The sequence below is a fragment of the Scophthalmus maximus genome, chromosome 19 (genome assembly GCF_022379125.1).
Source record: "Scophthalmus maximus strain ysfricsl-2021 chromosome 19, ASM2237912v1, whole genome shotgun sequence".
Taxonomy (NCBI): domain Eukaryota; kingdom Metazoa; phylum Chordata; class Actinopteri; order Pleuronectiformes; family Scophthalmidae; genus Scophthalmus; species Scophthalmus maximus.
The window spans coordinates 18,418,808-18,437,579 of NC_061533.1; the positions used below are offsets into that span (position 1 = coordinate 18,418,808).

General features: G+C 44.9%; 1 protein-coding gene across 5 annotated transcripts in view; it reads right to left on the minus strand.

Moving 5' to 3' along the window:
- dtx1 (deltex 1, E3 ubiquitin ligase) overlaps positions 1-18,772 on the minus strand; it is a 41,666-nt gene that overhangs the window by 10,519 nt on the left and 12,375 nt on the right. For all 5 annotated transcript variants that reach the window (XM_047329119.1, XM_035639580.2, XM_035639585.2 and 2 more), the window contains one exon: positions 7,020-7,767. In XM_047329119.1, the coding sequence (XP_047185075.1) occupies positions 7,020-7,767 (748 nt within the window). The remainder of the gene's footprint in view (positions 1-7,019; positions 7,768-18,772) is intronic.

An 18,772-nucleotide genomic window follows, 5' to 3' on the forward strand; every position in this document is an offset into this window, starting at 1 on the left:
CGAGACAGCTTGACTCGTGTACAAAGCAGCGCAGCAGAGCCTGATTGAGGATGACATTCGGAGAGGCTGCAGTTCATGGCAAACAGAGACGACAGAGACGGTTGACTTGTGCACTCTTCATTATCTGTGGAGCACTTGGCAGTGTTAATATGAGCAACAGTGAGAATCAAGTCCCAGCTAAGAAATCAAGCAAAGTTAAAGCATTGTTGGATGTATCCAAACTTTGAATGGAATCAAAACATTGCTTTCAATCACATTCCATGTCAGCAATTTAAGCAACAAAAAAAAAACACACCAGATGTGGTTGAATGAGACCGCTGGACAGCCCCAGAACGTGAAGTCCAATCTGGTGCTGCAACTAACGATTATTTTCTTGATTAATCGATTGAATTTTTGGTCCAGAAAATGTCATATAATGGTGAAAAATGTCAATCGGGTTTCCCAAACCCCAAGATGATGTTTTATTTTGTCCACACACCAAAGTTATTCAGTTTACTGTTATAGAGGAGCGAGGAAACCAGAACATATTCACATTTAAGAAGCTGAAATCAGAGAATTTTTACTTGAACCGATTATCAAAATAGCTGGCGATTAATTTAGTAATCAATTACTTATGGATTAATTGATTAACTGTTGCAGCTCTCGTCCAATCATCTCATGCATCTTGAGCACCCAGATCTAAGCCACACAGCGTGGCATTTCTCATGACAGCATCTGCAATTCTCTCTGTACTCTACCTTCAGCAGATAGAGATAGTAAGCAACTAGCTGATAAACATGGAACACTGATGGAGCATTTAGCCGCTTAAGGGCCAGATATTTTTCTCAGCCACTGGTAGAGGTCAAAAACTAAAAGGTAAAAGAGTGTTGGACTGAAGCACACCTCCAAAGAGCTAAATGTTAAAGGGGCAGTAAAAGATTCTGGAGAAAGCTTGTTTCTCTCTTTGTTGTTACTGTGATTTTACTGCTCCAGTCGGGCTGTGAACCCGAACAGTGAGGAAATATTCGCTGATTTCTGCAAAAGGTGTATTCCCTACAGGATCCCTTACTGCCCCTTTAATGTTGCTCCTTGTCTGCTAGATGTGTAAATAGGTAGCTGTTTGCTAACTTGTTGGCTATATCAACTACTCAGGTTGCTTCAGTTGCTACCCCCAAGTGACCAAAATTTTATTTACTGACAAAACTCTAAATGTAGCCTACGTGTATCCTTATATGTGTGCACAAGTTACAAACACGCACACAGGAAACACACTCATGCAGAAATTGCTCCACAGCACTGCTAGTGGTCACATTTATAATGAGCTAAACCACTTAAATGTGACATATTATCCAAAAGAAAATCACTTTTACAGTGTTTGTGCACATAAATGTGGTTATCTGTGTTGCCTGCCAGCCCACAAACTGTGAAAAAAGACCACCCTGTCTTTTTTGTGAGCTGGCTAAACCCTATAGCCTGGTTTGGAACAACTGGTTCAGATTTATCTCCTACTGTGATGTCACAGTTGGACTCTTTTGGTGTAGCCCCGCCTAGGATCTGAGAATCTCCACTTTTCTGGTGGAGGGGTATGACATTTCCTACACATTTTGAAATCGGATGACCAGTCACAACAGACTGGGCCAGCTGGCCAATCAGAGCAGGCTGGGATTTATCGGGAGGGCGGGGCTAAAAGAAATTCCAGTCATTTTAGACAGCGGGTGAAAAGAGGAGCTGCAGGAATGGGCAGTATGAGAACATTGATGCCTTTCCTGAACATTAGAGCATGTAAACCTTTTCAATTGGTAACCCTAATTAAAAGTATGAATCTGAATGTAAGCATAATATGTCACCTTAAAAGAAACAGCACATGGTGCCTCTTCTAATATTAGTGCTCGTAAGACAGATGCATGAAGCAACACAACTCACCGTCACCCCTTTAGAGCCCACAACAACTGATATTCGGACAATATCCTTTTAAATACATCATGTAAATGTGGTGCGAGTCATCTGCTACTTCTGTACATCTACCACTAAAGATGGCATCTTTCTATACATCAAACACATAATGGACGGAGCGAGCATGAAACACAGGAAGATCGTTAACTAAGCAAGTAAGCAATGGAGCACTGCTCACTGAGCCCCTCCGTTCTTTCGGCTTATCCAACACGCTAGTGCACATACACATTTAAATCTATCTGCTCTTTGACCATGGAGCACCATCTTTGGCCCGGCTGCTCCCAGGGGCTTCACAAATCGGCATCAAGAGACTGCTTTGATATTGGCATGAGCCTCTGCTCCCAAGCCAGGGGAAGGCCTTTAGTAAGCCGAATGCAATAACACGAAAGGACACGGGGCCTAAAAAAAAAAAAAGGCACTTATCACATATCTGGTGGCCCACTGTGTCTCACACCTGTGGACCAGAGAAAGAGGATGAGCTGACTCACTTGGTGTGTAGGGGGATGAAAGTTACAATAAAAGCACAGCGATTTGCGGTTGTGATTAACATCTCACATCAGAAAAACGATGAATTCCGTGGTCTGAAGCTGAGACAGGTTTGATTTTGGTGGCAAGATTTTGTTTCAAGCACGGGTTACAGCGAGCGATTCCACACCTTCAGCCACAGCAGGAAAAAAACTGAACTCGCCAGCAGCAGTCCGTTACAGAAACTAAGCAGTCGACACACTTCACGGCACACAGCTGCCTATCATCCAGTGAAAACACTGGTTCGAGTCAGGGGTTGGCAGGCTACTCTGTCTATCTGTGAAAAGAAGACAGTGTTTGTTTTCACTGAAGAAATTGTGGGAGGCAGAGGAGGTGACAAGTACCTCATCACACACCAAAAGCAACGAGTGGCCGGCTGAAGCAGAATCTAAGGTGCAATAAAAACTAATTACTGTATTCTTCCTTCATTCATACGTGCAATTAGGCCTGAATCAAATCAAAACACATTGTGGACAAGCCGCCCGCCTTTACAAGTGCATGTATAATTTATGATGTTCAAAGAGAGCGCAGTGATCAAACATATAATTCTGATTAGGAGAAGAAACACACCAAGAGAGCCCTTAACCCCAGCTCATTGTGCACTGTCTGCACATTAACGTGCATTAACTCCACACTACTGTAAACACATGGTACAGAAGATCTGTCAAGGATGTCACATAGCATTAATAAAAAATGCTTCCCAATTCTAGCGAAGATCTCAGTGTCTTGCAAAGATGTCGATGAAATGGTGTGATTCCATGACCCCCCCCAAAAAAGTCATTATCTTGCTAGACGTAAAGAAACCCTTAGACTGTCATCTACACTGTGTTTGTGGTTTATTTTCATAAAGACAGATTGATCCGCATCGTGCAAAAAAATTTGAACTGCATCACATTCCTAAAAAAGCTTGTGAGTATTGTGAGTCTTTGCACTGTAGATACAGTTTTCCAACATGGCGGCGCCCTTTACCCACCAGCCAACCAGGAGCCTGTGTGCAGCTGCCACGCGCTGTCTCATGATGCATGCAGCTAAGCTCTTTTTTTAGAAATGTGCTCCTCTCGAGGCACTGACCCCGTCTGTCCCGGCTGCGCCTTGAGCATTGGGGTTTAAGACACATGCCCTCTCCTTACACTCTGCTGACAATCCCTAACGCTGGGTGACTTCCAGGGTTTAACTCTGGATTTAACTCTCTCCTGTTGCTCCCTGTGTTTGAGAAAAATCCAGGAGTGCATCACAAATCCTTTGTCTCTAATCTCCAATTTCTATGAATCCTTACAGTATCCCTAGCAACATGCTCTCTTGGCAGGTGCTCAGACCTTAGGACCTACTGTTCCTTTATCATCGCTGTTAAAACAAGCCCAGACCTTTTTTTCTTTTGCATATCTGCAGCAACACTGCTGTTCCAGCACTTCGCTTTTGACGAGGCACATTTAAACAAACCAGACTGAACCTCATCACGACTGCATTCCTTACGCCCTGCCAACTTGAATGTTTCACTTCCTTCTGACCTGCGCTCACTTTCTATGGCGCCCTTCTGTCCATCTTCTCCACATGAAAAAAAATACGATAAAAACAATCCTTGATATAAGACAGTGGAGTCTAAAGAATTTCCCGTGGAACAATTTTTCACATCTTATGCTGTAACTTCTGACCTAAAACCGATGCAATAAAGTGACAAATCCAGCCCCTTTCAGAGCTTACCAATTACCACCCCGTTAATTATGGCCCTTGTCAGGTCAGGGCACGGGGGCGGCCGTCCCTCTTCTGACTCCTGCTCAGTATCATCCCTTCCTTTCCTCAGGGAAACCGCCAGCCAGCCTGGAGGACTTAATCAGATTGAGAGCAATGTGATTCCCCAAATAGAGAGACCGTATTAGGCCTGGTTAGGAAAGTGCTGACGGTGGACTAATATCTCCTCTTCTGTATATTATGCAGGAGAGGGGGGATGGAGTGAGAGATCTCCATGAGTGCTTAATTGCATATTGATGTGGGTAGCGGAGGTAGAGGCAAACCCTAACCCCCCCCCTGCTACAACGGTGCGTGTGTGTTGGGGGGGGGGGGGGGGGAGATTACTACGTGGGTAATATACTAAACAATGCACCTGAAATGCCTTGAGAATAAGCAATAATGACACCACCTGGCTTCGGTTTGGTCCGGCTCTCGTGATTTATTCATTCATTTCAATATTCATTTTTTGTCTCATGGGACGCGCCAGAGCTGAGCGGTGAAAGCAGCCCACCGAAGAGTAATGATCTCTGCACTCGACTCACAGCCCTCCAGTCAAAACTCAGACGAGCAGTGTGTTAACACGAGGAGCTCGTAAACACGGCCCCAACAGCGGCACGCACGTGTAAACACACTCTAAAGCTTCTTTCCCTGGCTGAAGAGGACCGGCCGTCTTCTTCTTCTTCTTCTTCTTCTTCTTCATACCATTTATCTTCCCCCTCTCTCCCACAACTTTAGGCTTTTGAAAAAGCAATGCAAAAGACGAACAGCACAACTTTGAGACAAGAGGATGTGGTTTGACAGACAAAAAAAGTCCTCAGATTGTGGTCAGATTCTTTCTCTGTCGATCCCACCATGTCTGTTCATCTCTCTTTAAAAGACAGATAATTCAATAATAACGCTTCTCGTCTCTCATATTCTCATACCAGGGAAAGGAATCTCATATTGAGAATTTTACCAGAATACTGGTAAAATCAGAGTGGAAAGAGAGTTGAGTGTGCTTGGTGTCCCCTTTGTGTGTTTGTGTGTGTGCTACAATTTTTTCTTATCATTTTCTTCTGGATTGTGGATCAAATGGTTCATCGTGGAAATATTCTGTCGAAAAATTCAAAATGAAAACCATCTTAAAGACAAATGAGCTTTTCCACACTGTCCCAGACATAAGCATTCAGTGTGAACCGAGTGGGAGCATAACAACTCAAAACATGTCTGGGGTCGCTGTACATGACCTTGTTTCACTAACCACGGGTGTTCAGTTTGTAGCGGATAACGTGACGGAAGGTGGTTGATATAGTGGGCTGTGTCGGCCCCCCCCCCCCCCCCCCCCCCCCACACACACACAGTCTCCCCTATACAGCCCACAACAACTGGCTTCTTGAGACATTGAAATGACATCAATATCGGACCTGCCGCTTTCATCATCAATGATACACAGGTCATAAAAACAAGCGCCAATTTTTTTTTTGGGGGGGGGGGGGTCTTTCTTGTGATATTAACCTAGCAGAAACAGAATTGAAATTAGAAACATCGTAGTTGTTTATGTATGTAAAGCAGCAACAAAAAACTCACATAAACCAGACACTTTGTGCCAGCACGAGTTACATGAGGGCGAGGGTGTGTGAAACTCAGATCTGATGTTTTACATTTTGTGTGGGTTCCTATGCTATGTCTGCAGCACGCTTGTGGGAACGTGCGAGGGAGTTCACATTTCAGTTTCTCTCTGTGTGTGTGTGTGTGTTTGTCTGTTTGTGATCTTTCGGGTCCTGCTGTGTGTATGTTAACCACACTCATCCTGTGTGCCGAGCCACTCGCCTGGGAACCAGGGCACTCCGCCTCACCCCTTCGTCTCCTCCTCACTTGCGCTCTCGCTGTCTCTGTCTCTGCGTTAACCCCTTTGTGTTGGAGGTGAAAAAGTCACATTTCATCCACGACATATGAGCTTTCACTGAACAGTTAAGAGTACCAAAGCAACGTCCCTGGGCAGGTCTATCCTATTCTGGCCTATCACTTTGTCATATGAATCATGGCCTGCTATGATGAGAAATACGTTTCCTCTCAGTTACACAGAACTAGGCCACAGAGAGCAACAGCATTGTGTGCCTGGGTGAAGGGCAGTATTATTCAAACATACAGTAAGTGTGACTCTCCCCGTGAGCAGAAAGAACAAAATGGAATCAAATTAGATCAGGAGAGGGTTTATTTTAGTAAAAGAAAGCAGGATAGGGGGCTGGCGACATATCGGTTACACCACTAGACACACTTCTTTTCCTCTGCTCCTTTCGCTGAATTGCTCTGAGGTCAGAGCGCTCTGCTGAAGCCCCCATTTTTCCTTGATCCATTATTCATTCTTCCCCAGCGAAGCTCTGCCTCCATGGCAAATAGGTTTCCACAGCTACACCAGAACCCCGCTTCGTGAACACTCGCACCACACAACGAAGCGAGTTTCCCACACACCTTACATCTTCCACATACGATGTCAGACTTCTTTCACTTCCCATGACACAACAACCACAGCGTGGTGCGATATCAACAAATGGGTTCAAAGCAGAAACAACACAATGATCCAGAAGAGCCGCAGTATTTTGTGCCTGTTGGCACACGTATGGCAGAGAAGCGTTCGTCCTTAGTAAAAGGAGAATCAGCCGGACCCAAGGTTTTTTTCTGCAGATCTACTGATCAGTATGTTAACAAGAGCAACTGAATCAGCAGGTAGAGAAAGACAGAAAATGACAGAGAGCAACACACCAGACACATGCAGGCTGAAGCTTTGTGAAGCAGACAAGCAGAGACTGAGATTGAGTCTTTGCTAAGCTGAACTGCAAATTCAACCGAATTACCCTGGTGGGATGGCTCCTCTGGCAGAGCCCATGGAAATGCGCTGGGTGCCCGGCCGGTTCAGGTTGTTCTGTCCGTTGAGGGTGAGAGCGTGGTGGCCATGGGCGGATGAAAGGGATGCCGTCACTTGGGAACAGGGGAAGTTGGCGGTGGACAGTGGCAACGGCACCTGTTCCGCTTTGGCTTGCCCGCCTCCCACACTTATGTTATTATTGTTGGTGCCGGAGGAGGTGGATGTCGGGGACCACAGGGAGGTCCCCGCAAAGGTGTTGCTCTGCCGCACAACAGTGAGGATTCCTGTAGCGCCCGTGCTGCCCCCTGTCCCTCCGTACAGCTTGCGCCGCTGAGAGGCCAGAATAGCGTTGGAGGCGGCCCGCGTGCTGTTGACCAGGATGCACTGCTGACAGGAGCACGGCTGACCAGAACTGGCTCCGACGGGCCAGGACTGCGACTTGGGGATGGAGCCCATGATGAGCGGGTAGGCCAGGTCCATGCGTCTCCGCAGGCGCCGCTTGCGCTGGCTCTGCCTGTTGGTCTGGGACATGCTGTTGAAGTCAATGAGGTAGCAGAAGCCCAGAGAGGTCAGGTCCAGCCAGGGGTGCTGCTTCTCGTAGGCGTTCTGAATGGTCACGCAGATCTCCATGTCATAGGGCGTCCACGAACCGTTGTCGTTCTCCCACTCCCACACCACGCCTTTGCCGGGGGCAGACGAAGGCTCGTAGAAGTTCCGCTGCACTGGTCTCATGGTGCCTGAAAGCAAAGGACAGAAGAGGACACCCATGAAGACAGTCTCTCTGGTTCTGCATGTGACAGCAGGTGTACGACTGACTGCTGATGTGAGCCTGAAAGAGGCAGTAAGTGATTCTAAAGCAGTGCACGTTTTGTGAAAATCAGCGAATATTTCCTCACGGCCCGCTAGCTGTCGGTGCAGACAATGCCACACAATGCGGAACGTTTCTTGCGAGTCATTAAAACTTGATGGGAATTTATCAATTGACAGTGAATGGAGCAAAGTAAAAAATCGTGTGAATGATCAACAAGAAAAGGCATCATTAGATAAATCACTGGTGACATTAGCCTGAGGCAGGATGCGGTTTTAAAGTTGCTTCAGTTGCAAGCTCATCAAGTAAGCCAACAAATGTTGAGACAGCAACTTGAGCAACTGATGGAGATGAGGTGCGACATTCACCGCCCGCCGGAGGGAAAACGGTTACAAACTGTAGCATTAAAGCAGTGGCTCAGGATTAGGACAAACATAAACCGTAACAAGCTGCGGTGCACATTCAAGAAAGAACCCCCACCTCTAGAGGCTCTGGCTGTCTTATTTCAACTGCGGGGGAACACAGACATCATACCCACAATCCCCTGCTGTCTGACACACCACTCTACTGCTCTGTATGGCGACAGGACGCGGAGCCCAAAGCTTTGGGCCTCTGTCCCTCCACTGATGGAAACTCAGCTCCCACCTCCATTATACCACAATTATAGTAGTCACGTGGGAAATCAGCACACCTTAGCCAATCCATCTCCACGGCACACGTCAACCCAGGGTATCCAGGCACACCGGCAGAGATGTCACCCCCCCCGGCCCCCCCTTCCCCCACCTAATTTAACGGGTAAATGCACAGTCTCCTGCCAACGGAGGACCACGGTGATGATGGAGGGATGTGAGTGTGCGCAGAGGATGAATGGGTGTGGGAATGAGTGGAGGGGTTGGTAGGCAGCAGCAACCCCTCACCCAGCTCCCTGATGTTGGCTCCAGACAGTGAAATGCATCAGCGGGAATCAGCAAGACTGACCTTGAGCCACTGCTGCAGATGGCTGCGAAAGGTCTCAGCTTGATGGCTAATTTCATTTTGAGTGTCTGAGAACCGCACGCACACGCACGCACACGCACGCACGCACACACGCGCGCACACACACACACACAGATGACTGCTCCTGCTCAGGGAGCCAGCTGCCTGTGTCTCTCACATCTTCTAGTCAGCCATGCGCAACTCCCTTTGCCAGTTGCATCCATGCCTGCTCACACATTTCTTGTCTGATGATAATAACGATCGAAATAATAATGTTTTTTCCTTGAAAGCAGAGTAGCAGTGGAAGGCTCTTTGATGGTGAGCCACATGTCCAAACCCTTCAATGCCGTGTCTCCTCTCGAGGGATGCATTAGGTTCGACACTTTCATGTGCACTTCTGGCCACGATCAATACTAGTAAATGGTTCTCACAACCTAGAAGGTCTGGATGAATGAAAAGAAAGAGAAAGAAGAAGATTCAAAGATCGACAAGCGAAATGTATCTTGCATATTTGGTTTCAAATGATGTACAAATCTGAACAAAGCACATATCAAAGCATTTATCTTACAAATGATAATGTGGACACATTTGGGGGTTAATTGATTGGCAAGATCTGGGAACATGGCGACATCACTGGCGACATGAGGAAAAGGAAAATCCCACCGATGACCAGACAGGTTGTAAACTAATAGTTTACGTCATAGAATGTTTTCATTCAGCTCTTTTCACCAAAACCTAAAGTCTAATAATTTAATACTAGCTGTTAAACTTACTAAATACCTTTCTTACAGAGAGGTAGGTTAGAAAAAATAATTGAAACTCTCATATCTATCTGTGAAATATGAAGCTATAGGATCAGCAGATACGAGTCATATTTAACTTATCATTTGATCCACATACAATAAAAAAATGTAAAAACAAGGGCAAACTATATATATATATATAAAGTCTGGCCTGAGTTGTTGATGTTCTCCCTGTGACCCTTTATGCTCTTCCTAACAGGAAACTGAGCGAGAGTGTCCACTTCCTGTCAAACCCTGTGTGCCTTTGTTGGCCATCTATCTTGCCCTTCCCTCTCATCCTTTGTGCCCCCTCCCACACTGTCCTCCTGCTGTCCTTGCCCCAGTGTGGCTCCCCTCGGGTGAGCTGTAGCTCTGTGATGTATTGCCACATCAGGCCTTGCTGCGGGACTCTTAACGCCACTGTCACGCGGGGCAAGGTGCGTTCAGGGTGAGCTTGGCTGCACTCGCACGTCTTAGCTACGGGGGCAGTGACTTAATGCAGTCTGTTCAGCATATGAAGACATGCCAGTCTACATCTTTAATAGAGTTGTTTTCCTGGAAGAGAGGGGAAGGCTGGTCTGAATCACTTCTTTTTTTTTACAGAAGGACATGCAACATTAAATTGCAACTTCCTTGACTGCCCTCAGATGTCTGCTGCAGGGACGCAGGGACAGATAAGCAGATTGGCCAACCGATGCTTTCTAGTGCACTTTTAGCAGACGCTTTCATCAGAGCTGTTAACAAATGCAATTAATGCACATATTGTACTATTTACAGCCATACAGTGTGTGTGCTTTTACTTCAAAGCCAAACTCCAGCCACTTTTCATGAGTCAAAGGTCGAAAATATGTTGTTGGTTATTTTTATATTTTTGTGATACACAAAACATGATTGCCATCAACTGCATTTGTGTGCTTTTTAAATAACCAGATACGAGAAGAAAAAGGGGTGACACTGAGAGACCAAATCCGCTCTCACTTCACTCAGGAGTAAGGCATAAATCCGCTTCACTCCACACAATGAGCAGGAAATTAAATGTGAATCTGTCGCTGAGGTTACAGGTGTGTGTGCGTGTGTGTGTGTGTGTAGACCTTCCACACTCGCATCTCCGTGGTCACCCAGGAAAGTGTGATGAAAACCCATCATGGAAACTGGCCATGACGAACACCTGATGCGTTACCAACAGGTAATGCCTTAGCAGCTGCTGGAAAATGCACCAGATTCTAGGTTTGTTGTCCCAGAAACACACAGGATTTTGTTGTCATGGAAGCCGTCCCTCAGGCTGAGAGGAGTGCCTGTGTGTGAACATTTTTACTACTCCTTTCCCTGAACGCACGGTGCCAACAGAGTCAACTCCTCCATCACTCGCTCATCTCATCGGCTGCTGACGCCAGCTTTCCCCCTCGCTCTCCACCGTCTCTCCTGGCTGCTCACCAAGGCTGATGCGCTGAACCATTCTTCACATTTTCCATTCTGTCACTCACTGGACCCTGTCCGCCTCTCACACAACACTCAACCCTTGGACAGAGAGCAGAAACCGGTGTCGCTGAATCAGGGCCCACATCACCCTGTAGTTCATGTTCTTCCACGTGCCGCCGCTGTGGGAGGGGAGGTAGATGAGAGGCGCTCGGATCAAACTCTATAATATATCCTTATAATTGACAAGCCTTTCCAATTTCCCCAGAGCTCTGTTGAGCCTATTAAAACATAGAGCTGCATTTTTCCTTAAGGAGAGAGGCCAGTTACAGGTCCAGCACCATACTGCTCTAGGCTTCCTGAGCGGTATTCAAAGATAACTAATCTGTCATGTCTGCAGGAAAGCGGGCAGACCTGTAAATTCATTGCAGAGAAAATAATGTGAACAATAACAACACATTAATTTACTATATTACGATATTGCAACTTTAAAACCATACTAGTCATGGATTTTCCATATAATCAATCAATCATTTAATTTACAATATGTCTGTGATGATTCTCAGAGATCCAGGTCTTAATATTTTTTTTAATTTATATATCTATTTATATTATTTGATAGTTAACAGTGAAGCAAAAGAAAGGAAACATGGGGAGAGAGAGAAGGGGAATGGCATGCTTCGAAGGACCATAGCCAAAATTCAACCACTGATCCTGTGTTTGTGTGCCACCTGAGAAACTGTGAAAAAAAACCTCTGCATTAGTACAGAGCCCATGGTGACATCTACAGATTGTTAATTTTGTCCACCAACAGTCCAAAGCCACAAAACCATTCAGTGTAAAATGATATAAAACAGAGGAGAATGGCAGCAAATCCTCACATTTCAAAACAAGTGAGTGTTTGGCATTGTTGTTTGAAAAACTACAATGGCACTTGGCAGAGCACAAACCGCTGCCGGGGCCTGACAGTCCTTTTAAATGCAATCAATCAAAAAATGTTACTCATCATGTTCCGACACACAGAGTACTTTTTCTAGCCATTTATAATAGACATAGTTTGATCGGGCCCGCAAAATGCAACTGAGGATTAAAAAAAATTAAATAAATTTCATAACAGCAAACTTATTCTTTCCTGCAATAATATACCATCATAAAACAGTAGAATAAACTGTCCTTCAGACTGGTACTGTACCTCCTGGCTGTATGCCTGTCAGGTCAGGTCATGGCGGCACACATGTAGCCTTTTCATTTAGTCATTGAGAAGCATCAAATTGACTGAAGTATCTAGAGGTCAATTCTTTATTTGTTACTCTCTTAAAAATGCCAAGTTGCAACTTATGATCTTCGATATTCGAGGCATCATTTTGTGGCTTTCATCTGTACACTCTGTCTCTCTGTACTGTCAGACTTGATTCTTGCAAAGGTGGTGAGTGTGTTGTGGGAACTGGTGTGCAGCATCATTTGCCAAGTATGGTTTTCTGGTCCATGTCAGACTTTTTCAAATCCAAACAACAGCCATTGCAGCTTACATCTGCAAAGACATGTCCCCAGTTTACAAGGTTAAACTACATTACGACAGAAAATGTGGTAAATGGTTATATTTATCATTGTCTGGATATGAAATGACCTATTTTGGATATGTCATTTTGATAATTTGCCCTATTTGGTGGCATGAATTTCCTTTCCTCACAGACAATTTCAAACACAGGTAACATAAGGTACGTGTCCTTGATAACGGCAATGCATACTCAGTTTCAAAGATCAAACACCATCTACACTTAATTTACTTTGACAAATGAGGCGAAACTTCTCTGTGCGCTCACTAATTTCCAATGATTCTCAACAATTACACCAGGAGAGATGCATCTGAGCCGACACAAGAACGTTAATTTCCACTCGAGTTCCTCGAGCCACAGCTTGAAACGTATGTGAAATTCAATTACCTATTCAATGTTGTTGGGTTTTTTTCTATTTCCAAACAACAAGGCAAAATGCACCACCACATTGATCTCATTCTGCTCTCACTTCAACTTTACCAGAAAGCCTTTTACATGGCTGTTGCACTGCTACAGCTCCATCTCAAGCTACACTACACAGGAGGGCCCTCCTCAATTCTCTAAAGGCTTATTGAAAGTCGTTGGAAACAAAGACTATCACTAGCTCAAGTGAAGAAGACGGGCTGTAGTAAACCTCACAAATAAATAGACAACCTATGGATTGAAAGAGGTTTGATTTCTGTCACTCCTATTCATATTGGGCCTCTACTGCGCTTTCAACGCGAGTGATGAGGGACAAAAAATCCACAGTCCTCCTCATTCAGGGCAAACTGAGCCGGACATTTTACTGTTAATAAACTTGACAGTGGACTCTAGTAGAGAAACTGTGTAAAGGTTACACTGTCTAATATCACTTCAAACCTATCTGGCACTTCTGTACTACAGTTATCAAAGGTACCATTTGCAATCAGTCAAAAACTCTACTGGAAATCACTTTGACGATCAGAGCAGACTTTTCCTTAAATGCCAAAAGAAGAGTTTTCCTCTATGGCCGCCAACAGATTAAAGTTATCCAGCGAAATGTTTCAACCTCTTCTCTCGTCATCTCAGAAATCACCAGGTCAAAATTTGAATTCGTCCAACACATTTCTTTATGAACAAAAATCTTGTCTGAGTATTATATACTGTTGTGAAACGTTTTGGTTTTTGATACACTTTCAAACACATTAATCTGATCTTCAAACTCGACTTCAATTCTAGCCCCCACCAATGCAGACCCCTTTTTTTTATCATAGGGCTGATTTCAGTCTCATTAAAAAATTCACCTCCTAATCAAATCCATTACACACACACAAAGTATGATTTGGCACACAAGTTTCTTTTTTCAGTCGGTGGATTTTGTGCCTCATTTTATGTTTTACAGTTAATCAACTTTTGCTCAGACAAAAGACCTACAGAGCTGTAAGCAGCACAACATCAGTGCAGGCACGGACCATGAAATAACATCATACAGCCCTCATAATACCCTTCATATGAATGAACAAATGATGAATATGCTAATAAATTCTACTGTATGGGGGAAATAAAATAATTGAAGCGTGTTTGATGTTTCCGCACAAACCCCAAAGCACAGCCTTCATCTTCCAAAAAAAAAAAGGCCTTCACAAACAATAAACCCAAGCTGGCTATTAGAGATGATGAAGAAACAGAATAATCCTGCAGAGCAGATAAAAATTCATCACAGACTGAAAGAAACCATCTGGCTCACATCTGAAACTGTAAGGTTTTCATTTGAACGTGTGTAGCGCTGAGGCTTTGGATGTGAAAACTCTCCAGCTCAAAAGGTTTTGTCATACCTGTACATCAAAGTCGGAAAGATCTGTAAGAGCATTATCTGCTCATTAACGAATACCCAGAGATCAGAGACCATAATAATGAGGATGACAGCCTGGCATTAAGCTGGTTTAACAGCATTATATGTTACAATATCGCAGTTCCCCTGCTCCTCTCTCACAAAATCACACGTTAAAGCTCATTCTCAAGACACTTTCTTTTTCCCAGAATGCAGTTCTCCTTTAATAACGTACAGTAGTGAATGGTGAATTGGATTCCCCCGAGAGTCCTTGTCTCTTTGTAGGCAAATGTGATGGATGAACAAAAGCGGAGGAGCAGCCGCTGGTTGGAAGGCAGTTGGTAGATGGAGGGAGGAAGTGATGGAGGAGGGAGGGAAGGAAGAAGAAAATAGAGGGAAGAAGGATGGGGGGGTTGGCAGGGACTGAGGAAAGGTGGGAAGAGAGAAGAGAATGAAGATGGAAGGGGTATAGACTGGGGGATGGATAAAGGCCAGGGGGGAGAAAAAGAAGGGGATGAAACGCTATGTGAACATGGAAGGAGGACGAGAGGAGATTCTGAAGGTGATGAGTGAGGGTTAATGCCAAACAACAATAAAAAAAAGGGGATGTCTCACTTCTGCCCGAGCATAGAAAGTGTACACTGCAGTAAAAACGGACCCACTAATACAGTTTTGCTGCCAGCAAGACAAAGTGGTGAGGAAAAGTGGCTGAACTCCCACTGCAAACATTCTCATCCTCAGCCCCTTCAACTCTCCAAACTCTCCCACAGCCCAGTGCAGGAGGGAGCTTGCCAGTTGCCCTGCACTTGTGCAGATTTAGCAGTTACAGGGGTAACAAAAAAAAAGAAAAAGACGGAGTAGATAAAAAAAAAAAAAGATTCTTGAGGAAATGAAGTTACAGTCCTGTCCACCTGCCAGCTCCTGTACTGCAGTGAAGCGAGAGACCCTGAAACAACCCTCTGACTCTCTGAATGTCGTGACTCTCCTTCGGCCGAGGAGCTCCGGCTCTGCCGAGGAGGCTCTGACTCACTTTGTGTGCGTACAGCTATCACATCGAGCACATGCGAGTGTGTAGCGTGTACCTCTGTGCACGTGTGAACACCCAAAGAGGTACACGCCGAGGGGTGCAACGCGTGCGTACAGTGTTTGTGTTTCGGCGCACAATCGCTTCCACTTCACACCACTTCGATCTCATTACGTCCAGCAGGATGCTGGGTCGTCACGCGACCCGGGATGGGCGTCGTCACGCGTCGTCTCACGCATCGTCTCACGCATCGTCTCACGCATCGTCTCACGCATCGTCACACACACACACACACACACACACACACACACACACACACACACACACACACACACACACACACACACACACACACACACACACACACACACACACACACACACACACACACACACACACACACACACACACACACACACACACACACACACACACACACACACACACACACAGCCTTGGCTCCACATGCCGGAGGCCAGCACTGCCAAGGACCAGTGTCAGGGTCACAGTAAAACAGGTTTTCTCGTTAGAAGAGAGGAGTCACATTCACACATTGAAAATGTAAAAAGGTGCAATTTCAGTTTTCCAGTTAAGACAGTAGACCTGGCTTTAGAGACTGCCGACACGAGAAACGGCTTATTCGGGCAAAAGAATGAGACTTTTTTTTTCTCTCCTGCTTATCCCTCATGCACTTCAGAGGATTATTATTTGATCACAACACATCTTCCCACCTCTGACAGCTGCCAGCGGATGACTTCTTATCACTGCGGGATACAGAGCCCTTTTATTTTGGCACCAGCCCAATTTGAGCACAGCGCTGCCAAGGAATATAGCACAACATATCAAAAAAACTGAATGAACCAAAAACAAAAAACAAAACAACAACAGAAAAAAATGCAATGTCAAATGATAAAAACACAGATGTTTGGACTATGCAGCAAAAACGCCAATATCTGTCATAACATGCAGTATTTTACACTTCTAATAAAGAGAGGGTAGATCTAACTAAAAATAGTAATGGGCACCAACTTGATGAAGTTGGTTGTCTGAACCATCTACAGCTTTATGTCCACTCTTATACATTAAAGTAGATTATAGTATTCAAGTCATATGATGTTATGAGGCCAAGATTTCAGTGGGGACAAGTTGCAGTCAGTATGCAGTCTTGTGAAAGCTGCTTTTTGAGCAGCAAACTCCGCTGAAGAGCATTAACTGTGTGTCCTTGCTGCTCATCCAGTTCAGTTGCATGTTTCCAGCCGAGATGATGCTTGAGATTTGCCTTTTTCTTCGCTGTGACTACGTCCCTGCAAACTTAACACACTGGCTTGTACTTTACTTCAGCACAAAAATAATTGTTTGCCTCTTGGAAAGTGCCGACATTACGCATCTACTTTCATTTTCTTGACGGTCGCCATGATACTTGTCAGGGATGACGGGACTGCTGTGTAAGTGATTCCTTCACCATGACCATGACCTGACAGGCAAACAGCCAGAGAGACTCTGAAGGACATGGGCTACTATTTTATTTAAGTTGCTTTTGTCTCAGAAAAATTATCAATTGCTCTCATGAGAATTTGTGTGTATTTCTGAATTGCTTTTTATATTAGTGAATTGTCTCCTTGGCAAGATCAAGCTCCCCTAAAATAAACAGTCCAATATTTTTCTTTATAGACACACAGAAGTAAACAATTTCAAATAATTTTTATATGTTGTTTAATTCATATTGTGGCTTTGTTTAATCAAATTCAATCTGTTTGGTTACTCTGTATGTGATTACTGCATATATTTTCCATACATTAGCATCTCTATTGGGAGATTTTCAATACATTGTATATTGTGATATAAATATCAAGGCTAATATTGTAATGTTTTTGAATGATTCAAAACAAAAGACTTCAGCCCTACATCTGACCTTGCATCAGACCAACCCGCATTGCTCCTCCCTCCACTCAGCAAGATAGTGACAACACACACACACACACACACACACACACACACACACACACACACACACACACACACACACACACACACACACACACACACACACACACACACACACACACACACACACACACACACACACACACACACACACACACACACACACACACACGGTTCCCACACGCCGACATGGTGCAGTATTTGTCTGTGACAACACAATATTTCACGTCAGCCATCACACCGCTACGACAGACTGTAGATCAGTAAAACCATTTCACGTGCTCAGCACAAACCTGATTGATGGCCGTTACCACGTCAGAGTGGACTTTTAGGAATAGCTCGCGCGGCTCTCCATCAGATGACCTTTGCCACACTGCAACACTGACAACTACATGACTAGATCAAGAATTAATCACATCCTGTGAGGTGTCAGTATACTGCTCCACCTCTGGACTCGATCTCAAGTCACCAAACAAAGGCGGCAAAGGGTCAAACGCCAGAAAGAGGACGTTTTCCACATGATCACCACTTCATCCCTTATTGTGCCATCAAGGCTGTTCTCGAGAGGCACAGACAGCGGGGGAAAAACTGGTCAGAATATCACATCTGACAAATAAAGGGAGCCTGACTCATTGAGATGAACAGCATGCAGTAAATGAGTTTGCTGAGACAGGCTTTTATTGGTGGCTGTCTTATGCAGTCAGGTCTTATCAGAGGAAACGTCTGGTTACATTACAGTAGATTGTCACTGTGCCAGACTACACTGGTCACCTCCGATCAGCAGTAAAATGAACACGGTGTGAGAGAGGTCAGGGGGGCGTCCGAACACCCCGCGGGTGGACGGATGTTTTATCCACCGCGCATTGTCATGGATTCACCAAACACAACTTCGACATAAGTATGTTCTTCTTTCCCAGGGATTTTTTTTTTTATTATTAGGCCCAGACCTTTACCCTGCTGAATCACTGGTGTGATCACATCTCCTCTGAGTTCATACCTCAAAATGAAAGCAGAAACCTTTTTTTTTTTTTTTTGAAGCATTAAGAGCTCAGCTTTATAGCTTAATTATTTTTTACTGCTGTGCGCTGTTTGTATGATGTTTCCTAAATTTGACAATTGAGTCTGTTGAGAAGAACAGAGGATGTCCAGGGAACCAACTCGTGCGTGTTAAGGCTAGATGTCAGAAGTTGGTATAAAATCAGGGTCAAAGTTGGATTCGCTAAAAGCTTTTATCGAGCTTAAAGCCAGAGCACAGGTCCGATGGGCTTTACCAAAGCACGGGGGCCCCCCACAGAGGTGTGACAGCGGTGCGTTGACTTTGGGGGGGTCAAGAGGAACTTTTTTTTCCACAAATCCACTTTTTCTTCCACATCCAAGTTGAGTTGTGCTGAGGAAGGAGGAACAGGAAGCGGCTGAAATGTGGTGTTGTCACGGGAAGCGGTGCT